Genomic DNA, 25378 nt, shown 5'->3' on the forward strand with positions numbered 1-25378 from the left:
TTTTCTGTCCTTGCTCGTATGAAGGTGGTTTACCTACTTATGCAAGTACTTCTCTGACAATAGATGTGTAACAGCCTAATGTAACATTGCATGGAAATACAAGATAACACTGACACAGACATGTTTTATACATTTAACAAGGTGCTTTATTAATGCAGCAGAGTTCGTCAGATTTTCAATGTTCGTCGACAGCCAGGTCATACAGCCCATGAACTCCCTGTTGGTTGCCTCCATACACTCCAGTATTTGTTTTTTTTTTACTTTTAAGTTCTCCTGCAGCCAACAGCTGTCCATCGTCTTAAGTTTTTCTAGTCTGTAACCACACAAACGCGCACTTTTACAGCGAGATTCGGCACCAAACATGTCGCTTGTTTTCGGTAGATGTGTTCCGCACATGTGCAGTAGGAGGAGATTCTCTGAAATCTCCGTTTCAATGTGGATAGAGATATTTTTTTAAACGCGTAGTGTGGATGCCTATTGTTTTTACGCGAAACCGGCGTTTTAAAAATTATCCGGTCTAGTGTGGATGTAGCCTGAGACCTGATCCCAGCCAGGTCCGAATATGTCACAATCCGGACCGTTAATTCCCTATTTTCTCCTAATCTCCTTTGATTGTGCCATGGTTCCAACCGTTAATTCCCCATTTGCTCCTAATTCTCTTTGATGACGACACACCTGTTTTCCATCAAGGCAGCATAAGAACCCCGGCATTACAACCACTAGTTGCCGGATCATTTGTTTTACCTGTGATAATTAATGTTTCCTGGCTGCTTAGTACTGTGTTTTCTAAGTTTTGCTCCAGTATCGAAAATTGCCTGTGAAACTCAGTCCCTTCGTGTCAAGATCAGTTTTCTAAGTTCTACTCCAGTGCTGAGGTTTACCTGTGAAATCCAGCCCCACCGCGTCAGGATAAGTTTTCTAAGGTTTTACTTCAGCACCGAGGGTTGTCTGCGTAACCCCGTCTCACCATGCTGAGAAGAGTTTCGTCTGCCGTTTCCCTTTCTACGCTCCGTGTCAAGATAAATTCTGCCTGTCTCCTGACTTGCTGCTCTCCCGCCTGTTTGCCGTTCACGTCTGCATCCTAACTAAATCTCCATGCCTGTGTCCTGCACTTGGGCTCGCCTCATTCATTGCAACAGAACATGGACCAAAGAATTGGGTTCCATTGAGAGTAATGGGTCAGAATCAGAATCAGTTTTATTATCACTGAAAAATGCTGTGAAATTTGTTGTTTTGCGGCAGCAATACAGTGCAATACATCAAAATTACCATATGTTACCATAATATTGCAGTGATTCCAATTAATTATGACACAAAGGGACCAGTACATTTTGGCCCAATTAGGTAGCTGCCCCAATTAACTGAAGTTTCATGGAAATATTTAGGAAACTATGGATTGGAGGGAGGCGAGTGTTGTCCCCTTGTTCAAAAAAAGTAGTAGGGATAGTCCAGGTAATTATAGACCAGTGAGCCTTACATCTGTGGTGGGAAGGATGTTGGAAAAGATTCTTAGAGATAGGATCTATGAGCATTTAGAGAATCATGGTCTGATCAGGGACAGTCAGCATGGCTTTGTGAAGGGCAGATTGTGCCTAACAAGCCTGATAGAGTTCTTTGAGGAGGTGGCCAGGCATATAGATGAGGGTAGTGTAGTGGATGTGATCTACATGAATTTTAGTAAGGCATTTGACAAGGTTCCATGTGGTAGGCTTATTCAGAAAGTCAGAAGGCATGGGATCCAGGGAAGTTTGGCCAGGTTTGGCCAGGGATTCAGAATTGGCTTGCCTGCAGAAGGGTCGGCACAACATTCTATGTCCTATGTCCTATGTTTAAAAAGACAAATTGCCATTTAACTGAGTAACAAATTATGTATTTACATGAAGTACAGAACAAATTAAAACACTATCAACACTACTACAGTACTATACTATAAAACTGTGTATTAGCTCCTAGTAGTTACGGATTGAGCGATTCATCCAGTGTATGCCGCTATGTCTTTGGATTAACTGTAAAGAAACAAAATTAGTGTAGACACCTCGTGCAGATAATGGACTGCTGTCATACAATACTTTTGACACTGTATCTTCCAAATCTTCATTTTCATTGTAACATTCAAGATGATTGTCTACACCTTCAAATTCTTCATAGTTCTGAACTTGTTGAAGTAGTGAAACCGTTTAGAAATCGTTTAGCTGTTTCTGGCACCTCCAAGCTTGAATGCTTGAAACCACTGGGAACAAAACAGTTCTGAATTGTCTTACTGCTTTCTCACCAACTAGCAGTAACAAACATCACTGAATTTTGAACACAAGCACATGCAACTGGCACTATTTAAAAACTGCTTGCTTGAAGCATAGTGGAGTGTCTAACAGCCACACAAGTGCACACAGCCGGCACTAGTTAGAAACTGGCAACAATCTCCTGCCCCAATTAAGCAGAATAGTGTCCCAAATAAGTGAAGGGAAACCCAGCTATTTTCCCAATTAGTTATTGTTCTTTTGAATTGTCCCAAATAAGTAGCTGCTCCAGTTAACCAATGACCCAATTAATTGGATTCCACTGAATATAAAAATCAATAAATAAATGGAGCAAAAAACAGCACAATAGTGAGTTTGTGTTTATAATTGTTAAGAAATCTGTTGGTGGAAAGGAAGGACAGACACTGAGTGTAGGGCTTCATCATATTATTAGATCATAAGGCCATAAGATATAGGTTCAGAATTAGACCATTCGACCCATCAGGTCTACTCTGCCATTCTAGTATGGCTGATTTATTAACACTCTCAACCTTCTTCATCTGCCTTCTCCCCATAACCTTTGACAGCCATACTAATCAAGAACCTATCAACTTCTGCTTTAAATATACCCACTGACTTGGTCTCTACAGCCACATGTGCCAATGAATTCTACAAATTCAACAACTTTTGGCTATAAAAATTCCTCTTCACCTCAGGTCTAAAGGGACACCCATCTATTCAGAGGTTGTGCCCTCTGGTCCTAGACTTCCCACTATAGGAACATCCACTGCATCTAGACCTTTCAATGTTCAGTAGGTTTCAATGAGATCCCCCCCCCCCCATTCTTCTAAACTCCAGCAAATACAGGCCCAGAGCCATTAAATGTCCCTCACACATTCACCCTGGGATCATTCTCATGAACCTCCTCTCCTATGTCAGCATGTTCTTTTCGGAGATACCTCCTCCCTGATGGGAGTAATGAGAAGAGAGCATGTCCTGGATAGAGATGATCCTTCATCATCATGAGGCATCACCTGTTGACGATGTCCTCAATGCTGGGGAGGCTAGTGGCCATGACAGAGCTGGATGAGTCTGAATGCTCTGCTGATTTTTCCAAACCTCTGCATTGGTGCCTCCAGACCAGACGGTAATGCAACCGGTCGGAATGCTCTCCATGGTACATCTGTACAGATTTGCTAGAATTTTTGGTGAGCTTCTATTATCATGGTCTTAACATCAAGACAGCAACAGATAGTCAGGGCACATAGACGCCCTGGTCAAACCTAGGTCAAAGGGCATCAAGGAGCAAACACTCCATATCTGGCACTCAATAATAGTCAACCCTACAAACCCAGGACATCACTGTGGGAGTTCCTCAGATCATCTCAACTGCTTTATCAATGATCTTCCTTCCATCAAGAGGTCAGGTATGGTAGCACAGTGGCATAGTGGTTAGCACGGTGCTTTACAGCACCACTGACCTGGGTTCAATTCCCGCCACTGCCTGTAAGGAGATTGTACATTCTCCTTGTGAATGTGTGGGTTTCCTCCGGGTACCCCCAGTAACCTCTGGGGAGTCCAGTTTCCTCCTACAGTTCAAAGACCTACTGGTTGGTAGGTTAATTAGTCATTGTAAATTGTCCTGTGATTAGGCTAGGATTGAATCAGGGAATTTGCTGGGTAGCACGGTTCAAAGGGCTGGGAGGGCCTATTCCATCCACGCTGCATCTCAATAAATCAACCAATAAATCTGGGGGTGATCACGCAGCGTTTAATTTCATTCACAATTCCTCGGAACATGGAGCAAGACATCGACAACATTCACGTAGGACCTGAGGGTGTCTGTAAGATCCACTGAGTGTGGGCAGCACAGTAGCACCACCCTTTACAGCCCCAGTGATCAGAGTTCAATGCCTGCCGCGGTCTGTAAGGAGCTTGTACGTTCTCCCCGTGACCGCGTGGGTTTCGTCCGGTGCTCCGGTTCCCTCCCACATTCCAAAGACGTACAGGTTATTAAGTTGTGGGTGTGCTACACTGGCACCAGAAGCATGGCGACACTCGCGGGCTGCCCCCAGCACATCCTCGGACTGTGTTGGTCATTGAGGCATTTCACTGCATGTTTCGTGGTTTAAAGTTTTGATCTTTTGATGCACGTGTGACAAATAAAGCTAATCTTCTTCTAAAAAAATGCCGCCCAAGGACTCTCTCTGGCAAGGATGTGAATAATGATGGGGCCACGTGAGGATGGGAGAGGGGAACGGTTAGAAAGGATTGGATGTCAAAGGTGGAGGAGCTGAGGGAGCTCAAGAGCAGGGTACGATATCTCCCCCCACTGGGCTGGAGACTCAGTGTCCAAGGAGAGAGATTTGGGAGCGAGGCAGTGCTGGCCAGAGGTGGTGAGGGAGGCTGAAGGTAGAGGGAGGTATCGGAAATGACCAGACCAGTAATTTGGTGTGCATGGCGTGCCCAGGGAGGGGTAGCACCTCTGGTAAGGGGGCTTGCCATCTCCATTCTGGGGCAGCTCGCTCACCTTTGGTCCCCATTGGACACTCAGCTCTCTCCTGTGGCTCCAAGTAGCTGTCTGTATGTGACAGCAGCCACAGCCCTGGTCTAACACTTCGACAGGAGGGTAGCCAGCAGCCTCATACCCCAGTGAGATAGGGACATGCCTGTCCTAGCTTGTGATGTCTGCTATGGGGGATGGGGAAGATGAGACCTACAGTGAGATCCAATGGCCAAGAAGGCGGTTCTACAACGCTCGGTGGAGAATGAAGGACAAAGCAAGGCACAGAAGACGTCACGGTCGTCCATGGCGACGAAGGAAGTCCCCGGTTTGTGACACTTGTCCATACCACTGGATCCAGACTTCTGAGGTCGAGAGAGTGGAACTGCCCTGACGCAACAGCTTTGCCACTTGAAAAACTCTCCTGGACGTGTTGCCCCCCTCATCCTCCGACATAATGTACAAGTACCACCAGTTAGCTGTAGGGTCCTACAGCATAGCCTCAGGCCATTCGGCCCACTGAGACCCTGCCAGCCATCACCCATTTACAGTAATCTGCTTTTTATTCCCCCCCCCCCCCAGATTGTTATCACTTGCCACAAACCTACATACCAGGGCAACTGACAGTGGCAAACTAACCAACAAGCCCACGTGTCCTTGGGAACTGGAGCACCCAGAGGAAACCCACGTGGTCAGCGGGAGAACGTACAAACTCCACACCAACAGCACCAGTGGGCAGGATTGAACCTGGTCCCTGGAGTCATGTTGCCCTGTGACACTCCGAGTGTCGGGCCGCCATCCAGAGATGTGGATTCAGCTCCCGCCCAGGCGTTAGTGGTGATGAGATCAAAACCAGGGTTGGGGCGTCATGGTGGTCTAGTTGTTAGGGCATCGCTATGCGGTGCCAGTGATCAGTGACGGGGCTCGATTCCCACCATCTTCTGTAAGGACGTTCTCCCTGTGACTGTGAAGGTTTCCTCCGGATGCTCCGGTTTCCTCCCACATTCTATAGACGTACAGGTTAGGGATAGTGAGCTGCAGGCGTGCTATGTTGGCACCGGAAGTGTGAAAACACCCCGCGCACCCTGGTTGTTTCGATTTGACGCAAACGACACATTTTACTGGACGTTTCGATGTGCGTGTGACAAATAAAACTAATCTTCATCTTCATCTTCGTAACAACGCATCTGATTCTATCGCACCTTCCATCACGGCCTGCCCATCAAACAAAAACCTGTGCGCAGGAAATGGAGGAGGTGTCGATGAGACCTGATTAAAGTGCTTCAGTTACACAGAAGAAGCAGTGCCCGCAGAAAATTAGGTGCAAGAACCCTGACAGGGTGGATACTGAGGTCAAGTCCACCTTACCATTCAATAGTCTTATAACGGTGGGGTAGAAGCTGTCCTTGGGCCTGGTGCTCTGTGCTTTCAGATTTCTGTATGGTCTGCCCAATGGGAGAGGGACAAAAGGGCATTATTGAGCCAATAGGCTGGTCCTGGACTTATTTCCACTTGGCATGATTAACTTATTATTATTTAATTAGTTATGGTTTTATATTGCTATATTTCTTCACTACTCTTGGTTGGTGCGGCTGTAACAAAACCCAATTTCCCTCGGGATCAATAAAGTATGCCTGTCTGTCTGGTTACTGCGGTGGGTAGGGTCTTTGATTACTGTTTTACTGTTGCCTTTGCACCTTATTGTCAGAATGCACTGCACTTTCTCTGTCAGCGAAACACCTCTTTCAGCACTCTGTGGGCCTCACCCGCATCTCCTCCACCTCCCGCACATCTGCCCTCACTCCATCCTCCACCTCCCGCACATCTGCCCTCACCCCATCCTCCACCTCCCGCACATCTGCCCTCACCCCATCTTCCACCTCCCGCACATCTGCCCTCACTCCATCCTCCACCTCCCGCACATCTGCCCTCACCCCATCCTCTACCTCCCGCACATCTGCCCTCACTCCATCCTCCACCTCCCGCACATCTGCTCTCACCCCATCCTCCACCTCCCGCACATCTGCCCTCACCCGCATCTCCTCCACCTCCCACACATCTGCCCTCACCCGCATCTCCTCCACCTCCCGCACATCTGCCCTCACTCCATCCTCCACCTCCCGCACATCTGCCCTCACCCCATCCTCCACCTCCCGCACATCTACCCTCACCCGCATCTCCTCCACCTCCCGCACATCTGCCCTCACCCCATCCTCCACCTCCCGCACATCTGCCCTCACCCCATCCACCTCCCGCACATCTGCCCTCACCCCATCCTCCACCTCCCGCACATCTACCCTCACCCGCATCTCCTCCACCTCCCGCACATCTGCCCTCACCCCATCCTCCACCTCCCGCACATCTGCCCTCACCCCATCCACCTCCCGCACATCTGCCCTCACCCCATCCTCCACCTCCCACACATCTGCCCTCACCCGCATCTCCTCCACCTCCCGCACATCTGCCCTCACCCCATCCTCCACCTCCCACACATCTGCCCTCACCCGCATCTCCTCCACCTCCCGCACATCTGCCCTCACCCGCATCTCCTCCACCTCCCGCACATCTGCCCTCACCCCATCCTCCACCTCCCGCACATCTGCCCTCACCCCATCCTCCACAGCCATAACAGGGACAGAGATTCCCTGGTCCTTACTGACCAGATCTAGTTCATCATTCTCCATAACTTCTGTCATCTCCAGCGGGATTCTACCACCAAACACACCTTACCCTCCCTCTAGTCTCCGTTTTCTGCAGGGATCACTCTCCGTGACTCCCTTATCCACTCGTTCCTCCCCACTGATCAGCCCCCTAGCACAGGTGTGACAAGAGCTACACCTGCCCCCCACACCCTCTCCCTCTCCACCATTCAAGACCCTGGACGTTCCTTCTGGGTGAAGAAACACTTCACCTGCGAGTCTTCTGGAGTCATCTACTGTATCTGCTGCTCCTGCTGCAGCTTCCTCTGCACCAGTGTATTCCAGGCAGAGACTGGCAGGTTCTTTATGGGAAGGGGGGTTAAGTGTTACGAGAGAAGGCGGCAGAAAAATAAATCAGCCATGATGGAAGGGCTGAACGGCCTAATTCTGTTCCTATGTCTTATCATCCTATGGTTAAGTTACAGGACCAGTATCCAGAGGTGACAGTTTCAATAGCCTTCCCTATAGCATCTGTCATGGCTAAGAGTTGTATAGAAGAGAAAAGAGGCCCTTTGGCCCATTTGTCAGTGCTGACCCTTTTCCCATCAGCGCTAATCCCATTTGCCCACATTAGGTCCACGTCATTCAATACTCTGTCTTTTAAGTGCCTGTCTGATCGTCTATTAAATTTAGTAATTGTGTCTGATGCACTCCCTGTAAACAGGTCACTGGTGAGTTCTTTTTAAATAAAGAATCCTGATGAAGGGTCTTGGCCCAAAACACCGACTGTTTATTGCTCTCCATAGATGCTGCCTGACCTACTGAGTTCCTCCACAATTTTGTGTGCGCTGCTCAAGATTTCCAGCAACTGCAGAATCTCTAATGCATAAAGCAGTGGGATATTTTACACAAATGAAGAGTATCCAAAGATTTTTCTCTGCAAGTTCTTTATTTTCCTGTTGCAATCAGTATTTCTCCTGGGGAGAAGCAGTCAGTGTTAAAGCTGTAGATGTTCGCTCCTAGACACGGGGAACCGTTTCTCTGCTTCAGTTCCAGCCTTCACAGGGTCGGACTGCAGCTGCAAGCAACAGATAAAGACAGTGCTGGAGTTTAACTGCAATACTTTAACCTTCAGCCATTGACGTCAGAGCAACGATCATTTCCCAGTCAGTGACCACCTCACCTCCTTGGTAAAAAGCAGATGGGGCCACTGGTCCCCTGCAGTGACTCGAGCCACTGGTCTGTGCTGGCACACCTGTAAAATGCTGAGGGAGTGCTGTAGGGGCAGGCATTCATCTTTCAGAAGAGAGGGGGAGAGGTGGAGTGGGACTGATTGCTCTGCTGGGAGCTGGCATGGGACATGATGGGCTGAAGGGCCTCCTATCTAGTCACAAGTAGACAAGCTGCAATAAATCAAATCTATTACCTTTATAGGTACCTCCTCCTTGGCGATATTAATACCATCAGGGAGGAGGTACAAGATCCCAAAGACTCAAGCTCAATGTTTTAGGAGCAGCTTCTTCACTATCATCTTATTTCTGAACGGCCAATGAACCAATGAACACCACCATGCTACTTTGCTCTCTTTTTGCACTATCTATCTCTATATAATTTCTTTATTATTATATTCCTTATTATAACTTATTGGGTGGCAGGGTGGAGATAGGTCTCTACCAAAGGAGGGGTAAGGCGCTCCTTACCTCTGCCAACCTGCAGGTCACCCTTGGGCAAGGTGTAGCACCTGCTTAGCCCCCAATCAGGGTCACGTGAAGCCACGGGAGCAGGTGGTGGACGGTCGTACGAGCAGCTGGTGCAGATCACAAGTCCTGGTTATGAAACCACTGACATCAGGCTCTCTGAAGAGTATTGATAATGTCTGTGGTCACCCGTCTTGTAAAGGCACTGCCCAGAAGCAGGAAATTACAAACCACTTCTGTAGAAAAATTTGCCAAGAACAATCATAGTCATAGAAAGTCTATGATTGTCCTCACTATATAACATAGCACTCAACGAAAGAACAAACGATTGTACCTTATGGTAATTTTTATGTATTGCATTGTATTGCTGCCATGAAACAACAAATTTCACGACATATGTTTGTGATGGTAAACCTGATCAGATTTGATCCCATTTTCCCTGAATATGGTTATAAAGTGTCCCTTGCCTCCATTTATTGATTAGTCAGTGTCACTGGAGTCACTATGACATTGCAGTTTGTAGGATCTTGCTTTGCATGAACTGGCTGCCTTGTTACCGACATGACCACCCTTCAATGGCTTGAGAATGCCTATGATCTGAAAGGCGTTCTGCACCTGTGTCATTCTCTGCCCAGGCTGGTGATCTTTCCACAGGGATGTGCCCCATAAGAGGATGAATGAGACCCCTCCACAGCTGAGGAATTCCGACATTTTGAGTTGATGGGATGTGAAGAATTGAACATCGTCAGTACTGATCTCCTACCTCCTTAAGCCCAGTTACAGCAATCACAGGACGGATCGAAGACCAGCCCACTGTCACACTGTCGAATGTAGGTCTTTCCGTTCACACACTGGTAGTAGACGTTCTTGTTCTGGGGGTCAGCATGGAAGCCGTTGGATTTCCCTTTGCAGAAGTTGAGGTTGCCAGGACTTTTTGTGGGAGCACTGGTGGGGAGAGGAGGAGCCACGCATTCTGAAAAGGAACAAGAGGTACAAGGAACTGAAGATGCCGAGAGTCTAGAACAACACACACAGAATATTGGAAAAACTCAGCAAGTCAGGCAGCTTCTAAGGAGGGGAGTAAACAGTCAGCATTTCTGATTGAGACCCTTCATCGGGATTTAATTCAGACAAGCATGAGGTGTTGCATTTTGGGAAGGCATTTCATGAAAGGATTCACCGTGACCAGTCAGACCCTGGGGAGTGCTGCAGAACAGAGAGACCTAAAACTATAGAACATGGTTCCCTGAAAGTGATGTCACAGGTAGAGAACAACACACACAAAATGCTGGAGGAACTCAGCAAGCCAGGAAGCATCTATGGAAAAAACTACAGTTGACTTTTCAGGCCTAAATCCTTCAGCAGGCCTGAAACATCAGCTGTGCTTTTTTCCATAGAAGCTGCCTGGCCTACTGAGTTCCTCCAGCATTTTGTGTGTTTTGCTCAAATTTCCAGCATGTGCAGATATTCTCTTGTTTGTCGTGGGTAGAGAGGGTGGTGAAGAATGCTTTAGGCACACTGGCCTTCATCACTCAGATTAGTGAGTACAGAAGTTGGGATGTTATGTTATTGCTGTAGAAGATGTTGGTGAGATCCCATGGAGTATTGAGTCGGTTTTGGTCACCCTGCTGTAGGAAAGTTGCCGTTAAACTGGAAAGATTACAGGAGGGATTTACAGGCATATTGACAGAGGTTGAAAAGGCTGGGACTTTAGTCATTTGTTGGAGAAGGAGGGGTGATCTTGTTGAAGCATACAAAATTATGAGGGCCATTGCCAGGGTCAATGTGTACCTTCCCAGGGCTGGGAAATCAAGGCATAGGTTTAAGGTGAGAGGGGAGGGAATTAGTAGGTATCTGAGGGGCAATGTTTTCCCCTAGAGGGTGGGCCATATATGGAATGAGCTGCCAGAGGAAGTGGCTGAGACAGGTCCAATAACAACAATTAAAGGATACACGGGCAGGTAAAAGGTTAGGAAAGGTTTTGAATGATATGGGTCAAACACGGGCAAATGGAACTACCTTAGATGGCCATCTTGGTCAACAGACACAGTCTGGATCGAAGGACCTATTTCTATGCTGTACGTCTATGACTCTGTGACTCTAAGTTGGAGCTAAGAGACATGGGTGGACGTGGGTTCGATTTCAACATTTAAGAGAGGTTTGGATGTGTACGTGGATGTGACGGGTATGGAGTGCAATGCTCCATTGTGACTTGGCAGAACAGCAGTTCAACATGGACTAGACAGGCAGAAAGGCCTGATTCTCAAAGTTCAAAGTACACTTATTATCAAAGTGCTCTATGACTTTATGTTATTGAGGTGGTAAAAAATAAACAGAATACTGAATATAGAGCAAAGGTTTCAGAGGAGGAGCAGAGCAGGTAGACAAATAAAGTCCAGGGACCATTATGAGGTGGACTGGGAGATCATCTTTAGCACATGAGAGGTCTGTTCAACAGTCTGATAGGCAGCCCACTGTGGTGTTCCTGATGCCAACAGGGATGAGAGACAAATGCTGTCCTTGTCACAAGTGACAATTTGGTGCCTCTCAGGCCCAATCTTCCACCAAGCCACGGGGTAGATGGGAAGGAGCAGGTCAGATCAGCCATGACCTTATTAAGTGGCAGAAGCGATTTGATGAGCCAAGAGGCCTCCCCTGTTCACCCCAATAGAAGGGAGGGGGTCACCTGGGTTAATGCTGAACTCAGAGTACAGCTCGATGGGCCGAGTAGCCTCTCGTCCTCACTCCTGGTAGGTCTGGTAGAAGGGTGGGGTAGTTACCTGAATTAACATTGAGTTTAAAGTGTAGCTTCAGGCAGATGGGGCTCATCAGCCGTGGTTGGCAGCTCCTCTAGGAGATGGAAAACTCAGATCTCAAACCTCCTCTGCCGTGCATCTATACCCACTGATGGGGAAGGCTTCGGGTGTAAACCCTGAGGAAAAATCCGGAGCTGGGGTCCCTAAGGCAATCCTACATTGAGTTCAACACTGACCGGCAACTCCTGCGACACCAGTGGTTCCAAACTGTATCGGCCTCTGCTGTCCGTTTGGATTCATCAGCTGTGTGGAGAGGGGAGCCTGCTGCAGGGGCAACAGCTTGCCTCCACATCGTACTGCCAAGCTTGCATATCTAGACAGTTAGGGCGCAACATCCATGATTGATCTTAACCGATGGAGGCCTCACCAGAGTACAGCTTGAGGGGCCGAATGGCCTTTCCTGCTCACCGCCGGTAGGTCTGGTAGAGGCTGGGTGGAGAGGGGTGATGGTTACCTGGGTTAATGTTGAGCTCAGAGTGCAGCTTGCTGATGAGAGGGTAGCGTCCCTGGTGACAGAAGGTGCCGCTGAAATCGTCCAGGGAGAGGGTCCACACCATGGCTCCTCCGATCTGGTTCTCCTTCAGCCACTTGATCTGGAAGGAAAATCACTCTGACAGTCAATGCCGGCCTGGAGACATCGGGAATGCCCCAAACCAGGGAGCGGTGGACTGGCTCCTGTGTTTCGTGCGATGGTGGTTCTGGCTGCCACAGCCCTAAGACGTGCAGTTTGGGTTGGTAGTTGTGGGCTTGGTATCTGGGGCGGGAGCATGTGACACTTGCAGGCTGCCCCAGCTGAACCTCGGACTGTGCTGGTCATTGACACAAACGGTGCAGGTCACTGTATGTTTCAATGTACATGTGATAAATGAAGCTAATCTTTGTAAGGATAATGATTGATGCGATTGAGCTGCAGAGAGGCTTCGCCGTGATGCTGATGATGCTAGAGTGCGAGAGACCAGACTGACCAGGACTGGACTCCCTGGAGTGTTGGAGGCTGAGGAGTGACCTTATTGAAGTTTATAAAATCGTGAGGGGTGTAGCTCACAAGGGTCATGAGGGCCACGGTCTTTTCCCCAGATTAGCGGAGTCTAAAAGTAGAGGGTAAGGGTTTAAGGAGAGAGGGGAGAGATTTACAGAGAACCTGAGGGGTATTTTTTACACACACAGTTTGGAGGGAGTCTGGAATGAGCTGCTAGTGAAAGTGACGGAGGTAAACTCAGTAACAACATGTAAAACACATTTGGACAGGTACCTGGACAGAAAATGTTCAGGGACAATATGGACCAAATGCGGACCGATGGAACTAGTCAGGTGGGCTGAAGGGCCAGATTCCATGTTGGAAGACTCTGACTCTTTGATTTCTTATAGATTCCCAGGTATATGTGCCTTTAATGATCAGGAAATATAGAGTCAGTTCTGTGAATCTCTTGGGTTCACAGAACTGAGCCAGCAGCAGTAACAAGACCTGACCTTGATTTCATAACTCTTTGGGTTATCATATCCAACCCAATCCTTTCCCTTGTAGGCGTATGGGACCATCTGGGGAGCGTCCCATTTCTGCGTAGCACCATTTAAGAAGAGGCAGATCTGTTGAAAGAAAGAAGGAATGATTAGCAATGTTTAAAAGCATCTAGGCACGTGCAGTACATGGAGAGGAGAGTGTTGTATAATCAATATTTCAGTAATATTGTAAATCTATTGTTTAAAAGCCTCTTGGCATGTGCAGTACATGGAGAGGAGAGTGTTGTATAATCAATATTTCAGTAACATTTTAAATCTATTGTTTAAAAGCGTCTGGGCACGTGCAGTACATGGAGAGGAGAGTGTTGTACAATCAATATTTCAGTAACATTTTAAATCTATTGTTTAAAAGCGTCTGGGCACGTGCAGTACATGGAGAGGAGAGTGTTGTACAATCAATATTTCAGTAACATTTTAAATCTATTGTTTAAAAGCATCTGGGCACGTGCAGTACATGGAGAGGAGAGTGTTGTATAATCAATATTTCGGTAACATTGTAAATCTATTGTTTAAAAGCATCTAGGCACCTGCAGTACATGGAGAGGAGAGTGTTGTATAATCAATATTTCAGTAATATTGTAAATCTATTGTTTAAAAGCCTCTAGGCATGTGCAGTACATGGAGAGGAAAGTGTTGTACAATCAATATTTCAGTAACATTTTAAATCTATTGTTTAAAAGCCTTTAGGCACGTGCAGTACATGGAGAGGAGAGTGTTGTACAATCAATATTTCAGTAATATTGTAAATCTATTGTTTAAAAGCATCTAGGCACCTGCAGTACATGGAGAGGAGAGTGTTGTACAATCAATATTTCAGTAATATTGTAAATCTATTGTTTAAAAGCGTCTAGGCACGTGCAGTACATGGAGAGGAGAGTGTTGTACAATCAATATTTCAGTAATATTATAAATCTATTGTTTAAAAGCGTCTAGGCACGTGCAGTACATGGAGGGGAGAGTGTTGTATAATCAATATTATAAATCTATTGTTTAAAAGCGTCTAGGCACGTGCAGTACATGGAGAGGAGAGACCGAGAGAGCTAAGGGCCATATGCGTGCAGGAGTGACCAGCTCACTGAGCAACAGAGTCGGCATGGATAAGTTGGGCCGAAGGGCTTTTAACGATGAGACAGTTAGGAAACGTCAGGAATGGGAAACCGGAATAACATCAGGGTATGGAAATACTGATAGAAATTTAGCCCCTCAGTCGAGTGAATTCCTGTCATTAGTCGACTGTCAAAGATCCCAAAGGCCTTACGTGTTCCTCAACGTCTTTAATATCAGAAATAATCAAAATCAATCAAAGATCATTAAACAATCAATGCAAACAAAATTACTAAAGCTTTTAGCCAAATACAGTAAGTTTACCCAATTAAACTCAGTTAGTACAAAGCAAACACATGGTAACTCTGGTCACTTGTTCACTCCTGAACCGGGGGGAGAGAATCCCTTTGACCGGGTTTAATCTGGCAGAGATTCACGGGTAGATTCCCTACTGTGAAATGCCAAGGAATTTCAGGAAATTCCCACTCAGTACAGTGGACATGATTAAATGCAGGAATTCCAAGTTTATCTGCTTCACCTTGAACTCCCTGAGTCTGGAAACGCTTTGGTGTTACCTGCTCTGTGTCACATTGAGGTTTGTGGGATCTTGCTGTCACTGGCTGTCACAGTTACAGAAGCACTATGCTATAGTTAAACAATCACTCAAATAGTCTATAATAGAGGTCCAGATCCCTTTAAGCAAAGTGGAAGTGAAAAACATTATAAAAACACGTATTGAGGAGACATGGCAGAAGCACTGGGATGAGAGTGAAACAGCGAGACAACTGTACAAAATACAAAGGCAAGTCAGATACCAAAGAATCTCAGGTGGGCATAGAAAGATAGAAGTGATCATCAGTGGTTTAAGAATTGGACACACAAGTCTTAATTACACATTATATAAAATAGGGAAACATCCAACTGGGTTGTGTGAATACTGTAATCAACCAGAAACAGTTGAACACGTAATGATAAAATGTAAAAAGTATCGAAGAGAAAGAGTGAAGATGATAGGAGCGCTTCACATAAACAAAAAAACTGCTGTGGGTATAGAAGACATTTTAAATGGGAGTTCGAGAGAAATACGGACCTATATCATGGAGTATCTGAAAGACTCTGGTTTATTATATAGAATTTAGGGAATGCAATTCTTTTCATTCCTCCTGTTTATCAAACGATCCACACTCCAGTCTAGTAGGTGGCGGTAATGCGCCTTAAAGCTGGTTTGCCAACCGCCATAAAACAACGCAAGAAGAAGAAGCACTACGCTTGTAGTGAGGTCCCTGGAGAGGGCCCAAGGTCAGGATGTTGCTATGGAAACACGAGCCTCTCTCCCCCTTCCATGCATTACTTTGAGCTATGACGGTATACAAAGACAGAATTTCAAGGCAGAGGCGGGCTGGGACGAGGAGGTTTCTCCTCATCTGGAGGCAAGACCAAAACTAACAGGAAGAACCGGTACATGGTGGAGACAAGACTGTGGGAGAAATTTCCCAGGGTGGAAATGGCCAATGCAAAGGGGGCATAGTTTTAAGGTGATTTGAGGAAAGTATAGAGGGGATGTCATGGGTAGGTTTTTTTTACACAGAGAGTGGTGGGTGCATGGAATGCCGTGCCTGGGATTGTGGCAGAGGCAGAAACTCTTAGATAGGCACAGAGATGATAGAAAAATGGAGGGCTATGTAGGAGGGAAGGTTTAGTTTGATCTTAGAGTAGATTAAAGGGTCAGCACAACATTATGAGATGATGGGGCCTATAATGTATTGTAGTGTTCTATTTTCTGATTTCTCTGTTCTATGACCTATCTTCTATGTTCTATGTTCTATTTCAGGAGCAGTGGAAGGGTTCAGGGAGAGGTCCATTGTTCATTCACAAGCCTGCAGCAACACGTTCTCCCAGGCCTCATTTCCTCATAATAAATGACAGTGCCCACCCGCTCCACGCTGTGTGCCCCCCCACCTGCCTGTGATGTAGGGGATGATGGTGCCCCATCTCCCTCACTGAGGAGGTGTGGTTTTAGGCATCTGGACATGGTGAGGCTGCAGTTTGATAAATACCTCAAAGTAGGCCATGAAGCCGGCTTCCTGGGTGTAGTGACCCTCTGGCCCCTGGCCCACAGACGGGGCTCCCACCGCCGTGCTGGACGTTCGGAGCGTGAAGCTGCGTCCGTAGGCAGGGAATCCGACGTTGATCTTCTCGGCCGGAGCACCGTTATCCTTCCAGTATTTGATGGTGTAGTCCTGCGGATAGGAAGGGGAGGTGAGTGGGTTTGGGCATTCCTGGACCGTGTACCCCTGGGATGAGGGATCGCACTGCTCGGGGCCGGATGTCGATGGGTTGTGGGAACGATCTGCCCGGTGTGGAATATCTCTGGTACGTGTGATCATTCTGCTCGGTGCCGAACGTTTCCAGAATATGGGAAAATTCTACTGAGTGCAGAGTATACCTGGTGGGAGCACCGTTCACACTGCTCCATCCAGGATGTGGGAATACTCTTCCCAAGCCTTCATGCTTCCAGAATGTGAGGGAACCATTTATAAGGGCACACCTTCGACATGGGAAAACTGATCCCATGATCGGGTTCCTTCAGGGTGTGGGAATATTCTTCCCAAGGCTGCATGCCTCTGGAATGTGGGAAAACTGTCTATTGTGCCCATTCAGTAGGTGAGAACAGTGATCCTGGAACTGGGTCCTTCCGGGATATGGGAATATTGCTCACAGAGCTAAATCCAGGGCTGTTCCCAGTGCTGAGTACCTCAGGAAGTCAAAATGTTTCCCAGAACTGGGGCCCTCTGGAATGTGGGAAATCTCTTCTCAGAAACATGGCAGGTGCTGGAGGAACTCGACAGGTCAGGTAGCATCTGCAGAGAGGAGTGGGCAGTCAAGACCTTTCATCTGGTCCAGTACACCTTTCCCAGGACGGAGTAATCCTGGGTTGTCTCCCTCCCTCTGAGGACCCACGTCAGCCTGCAGACTCTCACTGGGGACAGGAAACCGGAGAACTGAGACCAGACCCGGAGACAGGGACCGCGAGCAGCAGGTACATGGTCGCCCCGCTGCGAGGGAAGCTACAAGACCCCACAGGATATCCCTCGGGAATCCACTGTGAGGGCCTGAGGCAGGAGGCCACCTTTGATCCCAACAATAGGTCACTGAGGGTACTGGGGCAAACAGGGGGCATCCAGCAGGGGTCAGGGGTCAACTGGGAGGTTCTAAACCTCCTCCAGACCAAGACCAGCCAAGCCAACACCAATGTCATGCAACAGGGACGAGGCAGATCACAGCGCACATACTTCTTGCTGGTTACTGGGCAACTAATCAGCCACAGCCCAGCACCCACCCAAGACTAATACCAGCCCCAGGAAGACCGGGAGAGAGATGGGGAGATGGGGAGGCAGGGAGGCAGAGAGAGATGGGAAAATGGGGAGAAAGATGGGAAGGAAGACAGGGAGGAGGTTGGGAAGGCATGGAGAGAGAAGGGGAGGGGGGGAGGATGGGGAGAGATAGCGATACAGGAGGGGGTCCTAGATGGGCACAGCATCTGATGGAAGGTGCCCCCCCAACCCCCGAATGAAGGAAGCAGCAGTAAGACGAACCACATTGAAGAACTTGTTGTTGCCTCGGGCATTAGGGAGTGCGTAGAGAGGACTGTTCTCCCCGGTGAACGGGTTCCAGGATCCATAGAAATCATAAGTCATCACGTTGAAAAAGTCCAGAGTTCTGTAAGAGGGAAGCTCGGTGAGAAACACTGAGGGAACACATCGTGAAATTTGTTGTTATGCAGCAGCAAGACTTTGCAATATGTAATAGTAAAAACCGCAAATTACATTAAGAAATATATATATATATTTAAAAAGTTAAATTTGTAATGCAAAAAGAGGGAGAAAGCAGTGAGGCAGTGCTCATGGGTTCAATATCCATTCAGAAATTGGATGTTGCAGGGGAAGAAGCCATTCCTGAATCACTTCAGGCTCCTGTAGCTCCTTCCTGATGGTAACAATCATCAGGGACCCTCTACAAGACTCGATACCTCAGGAAAGTGACCTATGTCCTCAGAAGCCCCCTCCAGGCAGGATATGTCCTCTTCTCAATGCTGCCATCAGGCAGGAGGTCCAGGAGCCTGAAGACCCACACCTTAAGGTTCAACAACAGCTTCTTCCCCACTGCCGTCAGGTTCCTGAAATGGCCTGAAGAATCCTGACACTGCCTTTGACAATATTTCCCTCTTCCCTTTCTCACTCTAGCCCTGGTGTCCTAATTTGTTTATTTTGTTTTTCTAAGTTATGCAGATTTTATGTTAATTAAAGCTAATGTTAACTTGCATATGTTTCTGATGTTTGTAATGTTCTGCGCTGCTGCTGAATAAAGTTAATTTCCATGACGTTGATACCCTGACGATGTGTATGCCCGTGTCAATAAACCTGGGAACTTGCTACAGACACTTTCCACAGTAAAACTTCAATCATCCTGATGGCTTAACAGCTCACTCAAAGGAGATGACTCCCTGAAAACCTCCGGGACATTGATCCCCACAACCCTTCAAATCCACCAGGACTCTTGTCATATTCCCCTAAAGGAACCTTGTTCCCAAAACTAGGCTCACTGGGAATCCAATTCCCACCCGTCCCGGTGAATTTTGGTTCCTGCTCCCCCTTTGAACTCAACATGACCCAGTAGAGGAGGATGTTGAGGCTTTGGAGAGAGTGCAGAAGAGGTTCACAGGGTGCTGCCTGGTTTAGAGGGCTCGTGCTATCACAAGAGGCTGGATAAACCTTGGCTGTTTTCTTTGGAGTGACAGAGGCTGCGGGGAGATCTGAGAAAGGTTTATAAGATTATGAGAGGCGTAGTTAGAGTGGACAGGGAGTATCTGTTTCCCAGGGCAGATATGTTCAATACCAGAGGGCATGCATTGAAGGTGAAAGGGGGTAGGTTCAAGGGATTGTGAGGGGTAAGTTTTTAACTTAGAGAATGGTGGATGGCTGGTATGGGGGTAGAGGCAAATACATTAGAGGCTTTTAAGAGATGTTTAGATTGGCTCATGAATGTGAGGAAGATAGAGGGATATGGACATTGTGTAGGTAGAAGGGATTAGTTTTTGTTTTTTAATTTACTTTTTAATTGGTTTGGCACAACATTGTGGGCTGAAGGGTCCATTCATGTGCTAAACTGTTTATGTTCTATCATCTATGTTCAATGTAATATCTAAAAATGTGAATGGGGATGGGAATTACGGGGAACATCAACAGTCTGGACAATCTCCCAGCTGGATATCACCCCGACATCCAGAGTGTGCAGCATTGTGGGATATCACGGAGCCATTGCTGTCCGTCAAAGGAAGGGTGGGCTCCCCTCAGAGTTCAGGGACTGAGATGAAGCCTGAAGAACCAGCAGTTTCTGCATCACCCCCCACACACTCCACTCCGACCTGCTCCAACACTCACTGTCCCAGCTGAGGGATCTCGTAGGCCGTCTCGATGGTGGGTCTGCCGGCAGCCACGGCCGCCGAGAGCAGGAGCCGCGGCCTCCCCGTGCTCTTCCCCTCGGCCTCAAAGGCTGAGACCAGCTCCTGAAACACAGAGATGGACGTCAGTTCCCCCGGTAACTCACATCACAACAGAGTCTGGGAAAGGGATGAGGGGGGGGGGGGGGGGAGAGAGAGAGGGTGGGGGGAGAGAGAGACACACACACAGAGAGACAGAGAGAGAGGGGGAGAGAGAGATGGAGAGAGGGAGGGGGAGGGGGAGAGAGAGGGAGCGAGAAGGAGGGAGAGAAGGAGAGAGAGACAGAGAGAGAGAGGGAGAGAGAGATGGACAGGGGAGAGAGAGAGAGAGGGAGAAAGAGGGAGAGAGGGAGAGAGAGAGAGAGAGAGAGAGAGAGAGAGAGAGAGAGAGAGCTCTGAAACAGGCCCTTCACCCCAACTAGTCTGTACCAGTAAAGATGCCCCATCCAGGCAAGACACATTTGCCATCACTGAGCCACTATCTCACGAAACCTTTCTGATCCAATGACTTTTAGAAGTCAGGGTGGCTCTGTACTGTACTGGTTAACACATCGTCTTACAGCACTGGCTATCACCCATCAGGGTTTAATTCCCGCCACCGTCTGTAAGGAGTCTGAACATTCTTCCCGTGACTGTGTAGGCTTCCTCAGGGTGCTCCAGGTTTCCTCCCAGATTCTCACTGTTGGGGTTAGTGAGTTGTGGGCATGCTATGTTGGTGCCAGAAGCGTGGTCCCAGCACAATTCTCGCTACCTCGTTTTATTTATTTATTTGTTTGTTTGTTTGTTTATTTATTGGGATACAATGTGGAACAGGCCCTTCTGGCCCTTCGAAACAAGCCACGCAGAATCCGTTGATTTAACCCTAGCCTAATCACGGAATTGCATGGTTACATGGTTGGCACAACGTTGTGGGCCGAAGGGCCTGTCATGTGCTGTAAATTTCTATGTTTAATGTTCTAATCATGGGACAGTTTACAATGCCTAATGAACCTACCAACCGATAGGAAACTGGAGCACCCAGAGGAAACCCACATGGCCATGGGGAGAACGTACAAATTCCTTATAGACTGCGGCGAATATTGAACCCGGGTTGCTGCTACTGTAAAGCATTGTGTTAACCACTAGGCTACCATGTATTTGATGCAAAGCAATGTATCTCACTGCATGTTTCAGTGTACGTGTGACAAATAAAACTAACCTTTATATTTATCCATCTTATACCTCCCTCAACCTCTTCCTCTGGCAGCTCGTTTCACAATTTATCTACCACTCTCCGTGTAATAAAGTTGCCCCTGAGTTTCATGTATCCGTTCCTAACTTTGTCTGCCGGTGACAGTGATCTGGGTCATTCAGGAGGGGAAACTCTTCCATCAGCTACGCTCTACCTCACCTGAGTTAGCACGGTGAAGAGATGCTTGTCTTGTGGAGGACTTCCCCTCGATCCAGGATATTCCCAATCGATGTCCAAACCATCAAAGCCATACTTTCGGAGGAAGCTGATGGCGGACGTTATGAAGGTCTGACGGTTTTCATGTGTGGACACCATGGTGCTGAACCTGAGGGAGGAAAACCATCTCTGATGACCGTGACGGGCTGACTGTTCACTCCTAGCTTGGTCACACTTCCCAGTGCAAACGACAACTGTTCTCATCTCGTGACCCAGACAAAAACAAAACAAAATGTGTTCACACTTACTGTTGAGTTCCAAAGTTCCAGCCTCCGACAGACAGCAGGGTTTTCAAGTTTTTGTTCCTGTTGAAGATTAAGCAGATCGTTGGAGAATCATTCCTGAAATTAAAATATCCCAGTGCCCAAGAATTCGCCCCCAGTTCCAAGTTAACGGTGCCATAGAGTAATGGCTGTACATTGCCCTTGGGTTTAGAGTTGGGATCAGTTCACCGGAATGGTCTTGGTCTGAAATAATAACTGTTTACGCCCCTCCATAGATGCTGCCTGACGTGCTGAGTTCTTCTAGCATGCTGCTCAAGACTCCAGTGATCTCACCCTCTCTCTATTCCTCTCTATTTTGTTCTCTCTCTGTCTCAAGCTTTCACTGCCTCTATTTGTCTCTCTCTGTCTCTCTCCCTCTCTCTGTCTCTCTCATTCTCTTTCTCTGCCTTGCTCTCTTTTCGTCCATCTCGGTCTGTCTGTTTCTCCCTCTGTCACTCACAGGCACACACAGTTATACAGCACTGTAACAGGCCCTGAGGCCTAACATATCTGTCCCTGTGTCCCTTTCTCTCTCTCTCTCTCTCTCTCTCTCACACTCATTCTCTCTCTCTTGCTATCTCTCTCTTGTTCTCTCTGTCTCTCTCTTTCTGTCTTTCAGAATTTCATCACGACCTATTAAGGTGCCAACACAAAACATCAGTTCTTTATTCCTCTCCATAGATGCTGCCTGATGTGCTGAGTTCTTCTCTTTCCTTTCTCTCTCTTCTCTCTCCTCTCCTCTCTCTCTCTCCTCTCTATCTCTCCTCCTCTCTTTCTCCCTCCTGCCTCTCTCCTCCTTCTCTCTCTACCTCTCTCTCGCTTTCACTCTTGCTCTCCTGTCATTCTGTCATCATTCACAATATGAGTCCTCATTCCATTTCTTTACAAAATCCACACTGTGACAGCACAGTGACATTTCCCTCTTGCCCGCATTCCCAGAGGATACATTCCAGGGATTTCACATGGTTTACATACCTTTTCCACATAACACAGGCTGGGCTTTCACCAGTGAACCTTCCCCACTGAACCTGCACATGGCTCACTGCGTCCCTCTGGTTCCCCAGAGTCACGGACGTGTCTGTCCCCGATGTTCCCTGATGGACGCCTCCGACCGGTGGAGGATCCAGGAGGATCAGGCTGACCAGAGGGAGCCTTTCACACTGTGATCTACAACAAATTTCACTCTACGTTTCGATGTAGCTGTGACAAATAAAACTAATTTTTAATCTTTATCTTTATCTCTGTGGTTTGTGGGATTAAATGGAAGCACCCTGGAGAAGCCCACATAGTTACAGATAGAGCATGCAAACTCCACACAGACAGCAGTCGAGGTCAAGATCAAACCTGGGACACTGGAAATGTGAGACACTGCACAACCCACTGGAAATGAAAGCACAAAACCTGGGTGCTGGGCCGGGAGGTCAGTTACCACCCGCCGTACCTGGTCTTCAGCGCGTTGAACGAGTGGTAGAGTGTCACGTCGTTCCACTCGTAGGTGACGATCTTGTTGTTGCTCATTACGGCAAAGGCGTAGATCAGGTGGGTGCACATACAGGGGTCGATGTCATCGGGGACATATTTCGCCACTCCGGGTCGGTACTGAGCCCAGTTGGCAAAGTAACATGCCAGTCTGTAGGCGGAGCCTGCGGGCGAGACACAGGAGTGAGGAGAATGCCGCGACCCAGCAGACAAAGTGAAGCAAAGATGGAGATGCACAGAGACTCACCCAGTTGCAGGCAGGCCAGCAAGACCACCGCTGTAAGAGAGAACACAGGGTCAGTGTCTGAGTGACGATCCGGTCCCTCCTGAACGTTCAGGGCTGTTGCTCTTTTCCCAAGTACAGGCTGAGCTCCGGGATCTCAGCTCCCTGACCTGGGTTGTGATGGTGAGGCGCTCCCGTCCCTAACCTTTCAGTTACTTAGAACTGCTGAAAGATCTCACGGTGAGCTCTGATTGGATTTGTCTGTTCATTCATTCAGAAGATCGGGGACTCACTGACAAGCCCAGTATTTACAGCCCATCGATGACTACCCCTCGAAACTCGGCACAGAACCATCAGCTCTCAGCTGCTCATAGATCCATAGAGTCTGAGACAGGTGAGGCACAGAAAAAGGCCCTTCAGCCCACTGAATCAGTGCTGGCCTTCAGCTACCCATCAACACCAATCCGACACTGATCTCTTTTGCTTATTCTCCACACCCTCTCACACCCCCCCCCCACCCCCAGATTCTATCCCTCACTTACACACTCAGGGCAATTTACCCACCAACACACACATCTTTGATATGTGGGAGGAAACAGGTGCACTCAAAGGAAACCCATTGAGCTACAGGGAGAACATGCAAACTCCACACAGACAGCGCCTGAGGTCAGGATCGAACTGGTGTCTCTGATGTGAGGTTGGGTAGTGTCTCTATCAGCTGCTTCTCACTGAGAGATGAAGATCCCTCTGACTCATATTTACTGAGCAATTGTGATGTTGGGAATCAAGGAATAGGAACGGAGTGGACCATTCAGCCCCTAGTCCCTGCTACCCCATTCAACAAAGTCATAAATAGTCTTCTACCTCAGTACCACCTTCTTACTCTATCCCCGTCTCTCTCAATCCCCTCACCATCTGGAAATCAACCACTCAATGTCTCAGATATCTCCAACAACTGAACTCCCACAGATCAGGTGGAGAACTTCAATGATTCACCAACCCCTGGGTGAAGAAATTTCTTCCCGTCTCTGGTCTGATTGGTAACCCCTCACTTTGAGACAGTGACTACAGATTGCAGATAACCCCAGTCAGGGGAAACAGTGACTCTGCATTCAGACTGTTCAGCCCAGGAAGAACCTTGTCCACCTCAGTTAGGGACAAGACTGTGGTTCTGTGATCACCACTCCTAGTTCTGGCTTTTTAGTTCCAGATTTCCAGAATGAGAACTTCAATGTCCAATGTCCAATTTCCAATGTCCCTGTCCAATTTCCCTAATTCCTGTTTTGTAGGAATTCACTGATACATGAACACGTTGACGTGAAGGAACAACTCACCTGCAGTGATTATGAACTTTGCCATCTTGCAGTCCATGGAGTGTGCGAGCCCTGATGGCTCTTTATACCATGTCCTTATCTCTGTTTATTAATAACTTAGTGTGCTGAGAGCTCTATAGTTTTGGAAAAACAATCAACTACGCTTTTGATATTTACTATTCAACCTAAGCAAGTATTTGACCTGATAATTGTGAACTTTATCTTAATAAATACTCGTGAAACCATCTGGAGGTTTGTCCTTCACCAAAGACCCTCTCCTGTTGGAACAATGGGAGGATATTTTAGAAATCTTCTGGAGTAACGCCCTCTATTGACGGAAGAGAAAGACACTCCCTTTGAATGTGCTCCTTTTAATATTAAGAGAAGAGTCCATCTCTGAGTCTGGCTCTTTTCACAACTCCCGTCAGGCTAGAAGAACGGAAGCCTTAGCTCCCACACCAACAGGTTCAGGAACAGTTATTACGATACAACCATCTGGAAAGTCTTTGAACTTCACTCACCACAACTCTGGAATCTTTGCAACTCATGGAGTCATAGAGCACTACAGCACAGAAACTGGCCCTTCGGCCCATCTAGTCCATGCCAAACCATTTAAACTGCCTGTCCCCATCAACCTCCATCAGGACTATAACCCTCCATATCCCTACCATCCATGTACCAATCCAAACTTCTCTT

General features: G+C 47.6%; 1 protein-coding gene across 1 annotated transcript; it reads right to left on the reverse strand.

The window, feature by feature from the left end:
• Nucleotides 1-8309: 8309 nt before the first annotated feature.
• On the reverse strand, nucleotides 8310-24770 carry LOC140717348 (acidic mammalian chitinase-like). The gene is made up of 12 exons (XM_073030849.1): nucleotides 24704-24770; nucleotides 23394-23423; nucleotides 23109-23310; nucleotides 21653-21709; nucleotides 21348-21513; nucleotides 19899-20023; nucleotides 18054-18177; nucleotides 16515-16697; nucleotides 13363-13479; nucleotides 12347-12485; nucleotides 9840-10049; nucleotides 8310-8457 (listed from the first exon to the last, which is right to left on the reverse strand). Exons 1-11 carry the CDS (start codon nucleotides 24738-24740, stop codon nucleotides 9844-9846), a joined length of 1386 nt encoding a protein of 461 aa, XP_072886950.1. The 5' UTR covers nucleotides 24741-24770; the 3' UTR covers nucleotides 8310-8457; nucleotides 9840-9843.
• Between the last annotated feature and the right edge of the window lie 608 nt (nucleotides 24771-25378).

Source organism: Hemitrygon akajei, chromosome 27 (assembly GCF_048418815.1).
Source record: "Hemitrygon akajei chromosome 27, sHemAka1.3, whole genome shotgun sequence".
NCBI lineage: Eukaryota > Metazoa > Chordata > Chondrichthyes > Myliobatiformes > Dasyatidae > Hemitrygon > Hemitrygon akajei.

What these genes read in the sequence shown, in the direction of transcription:
- LOC140717348 (XM_073030849.1), bottom strand. Translation starts at nt 24,740, where the DNA reads ATGGACTGCAAGATGGCAAAGTTCATAATCACTGCAG. An exon ending in TTCAACGCGCTGAAGACCAG is followed by an intron (nt 21,710 to 23,108) that starts GTACGGCGGGTG and finishes AATCTTCAACAG; the next exon opens with GAACAAAAACTTGAAAACCC. An exon ending in TCTTCACCGTGCTAACTCAG is followed by an intron (nt 20,024 to 21,347) that starts GTGAGGTAGAGC and finishes TCTGTGTTTCAG; the next exon opens with GAGCTGGTCTCAGCCTTTGA.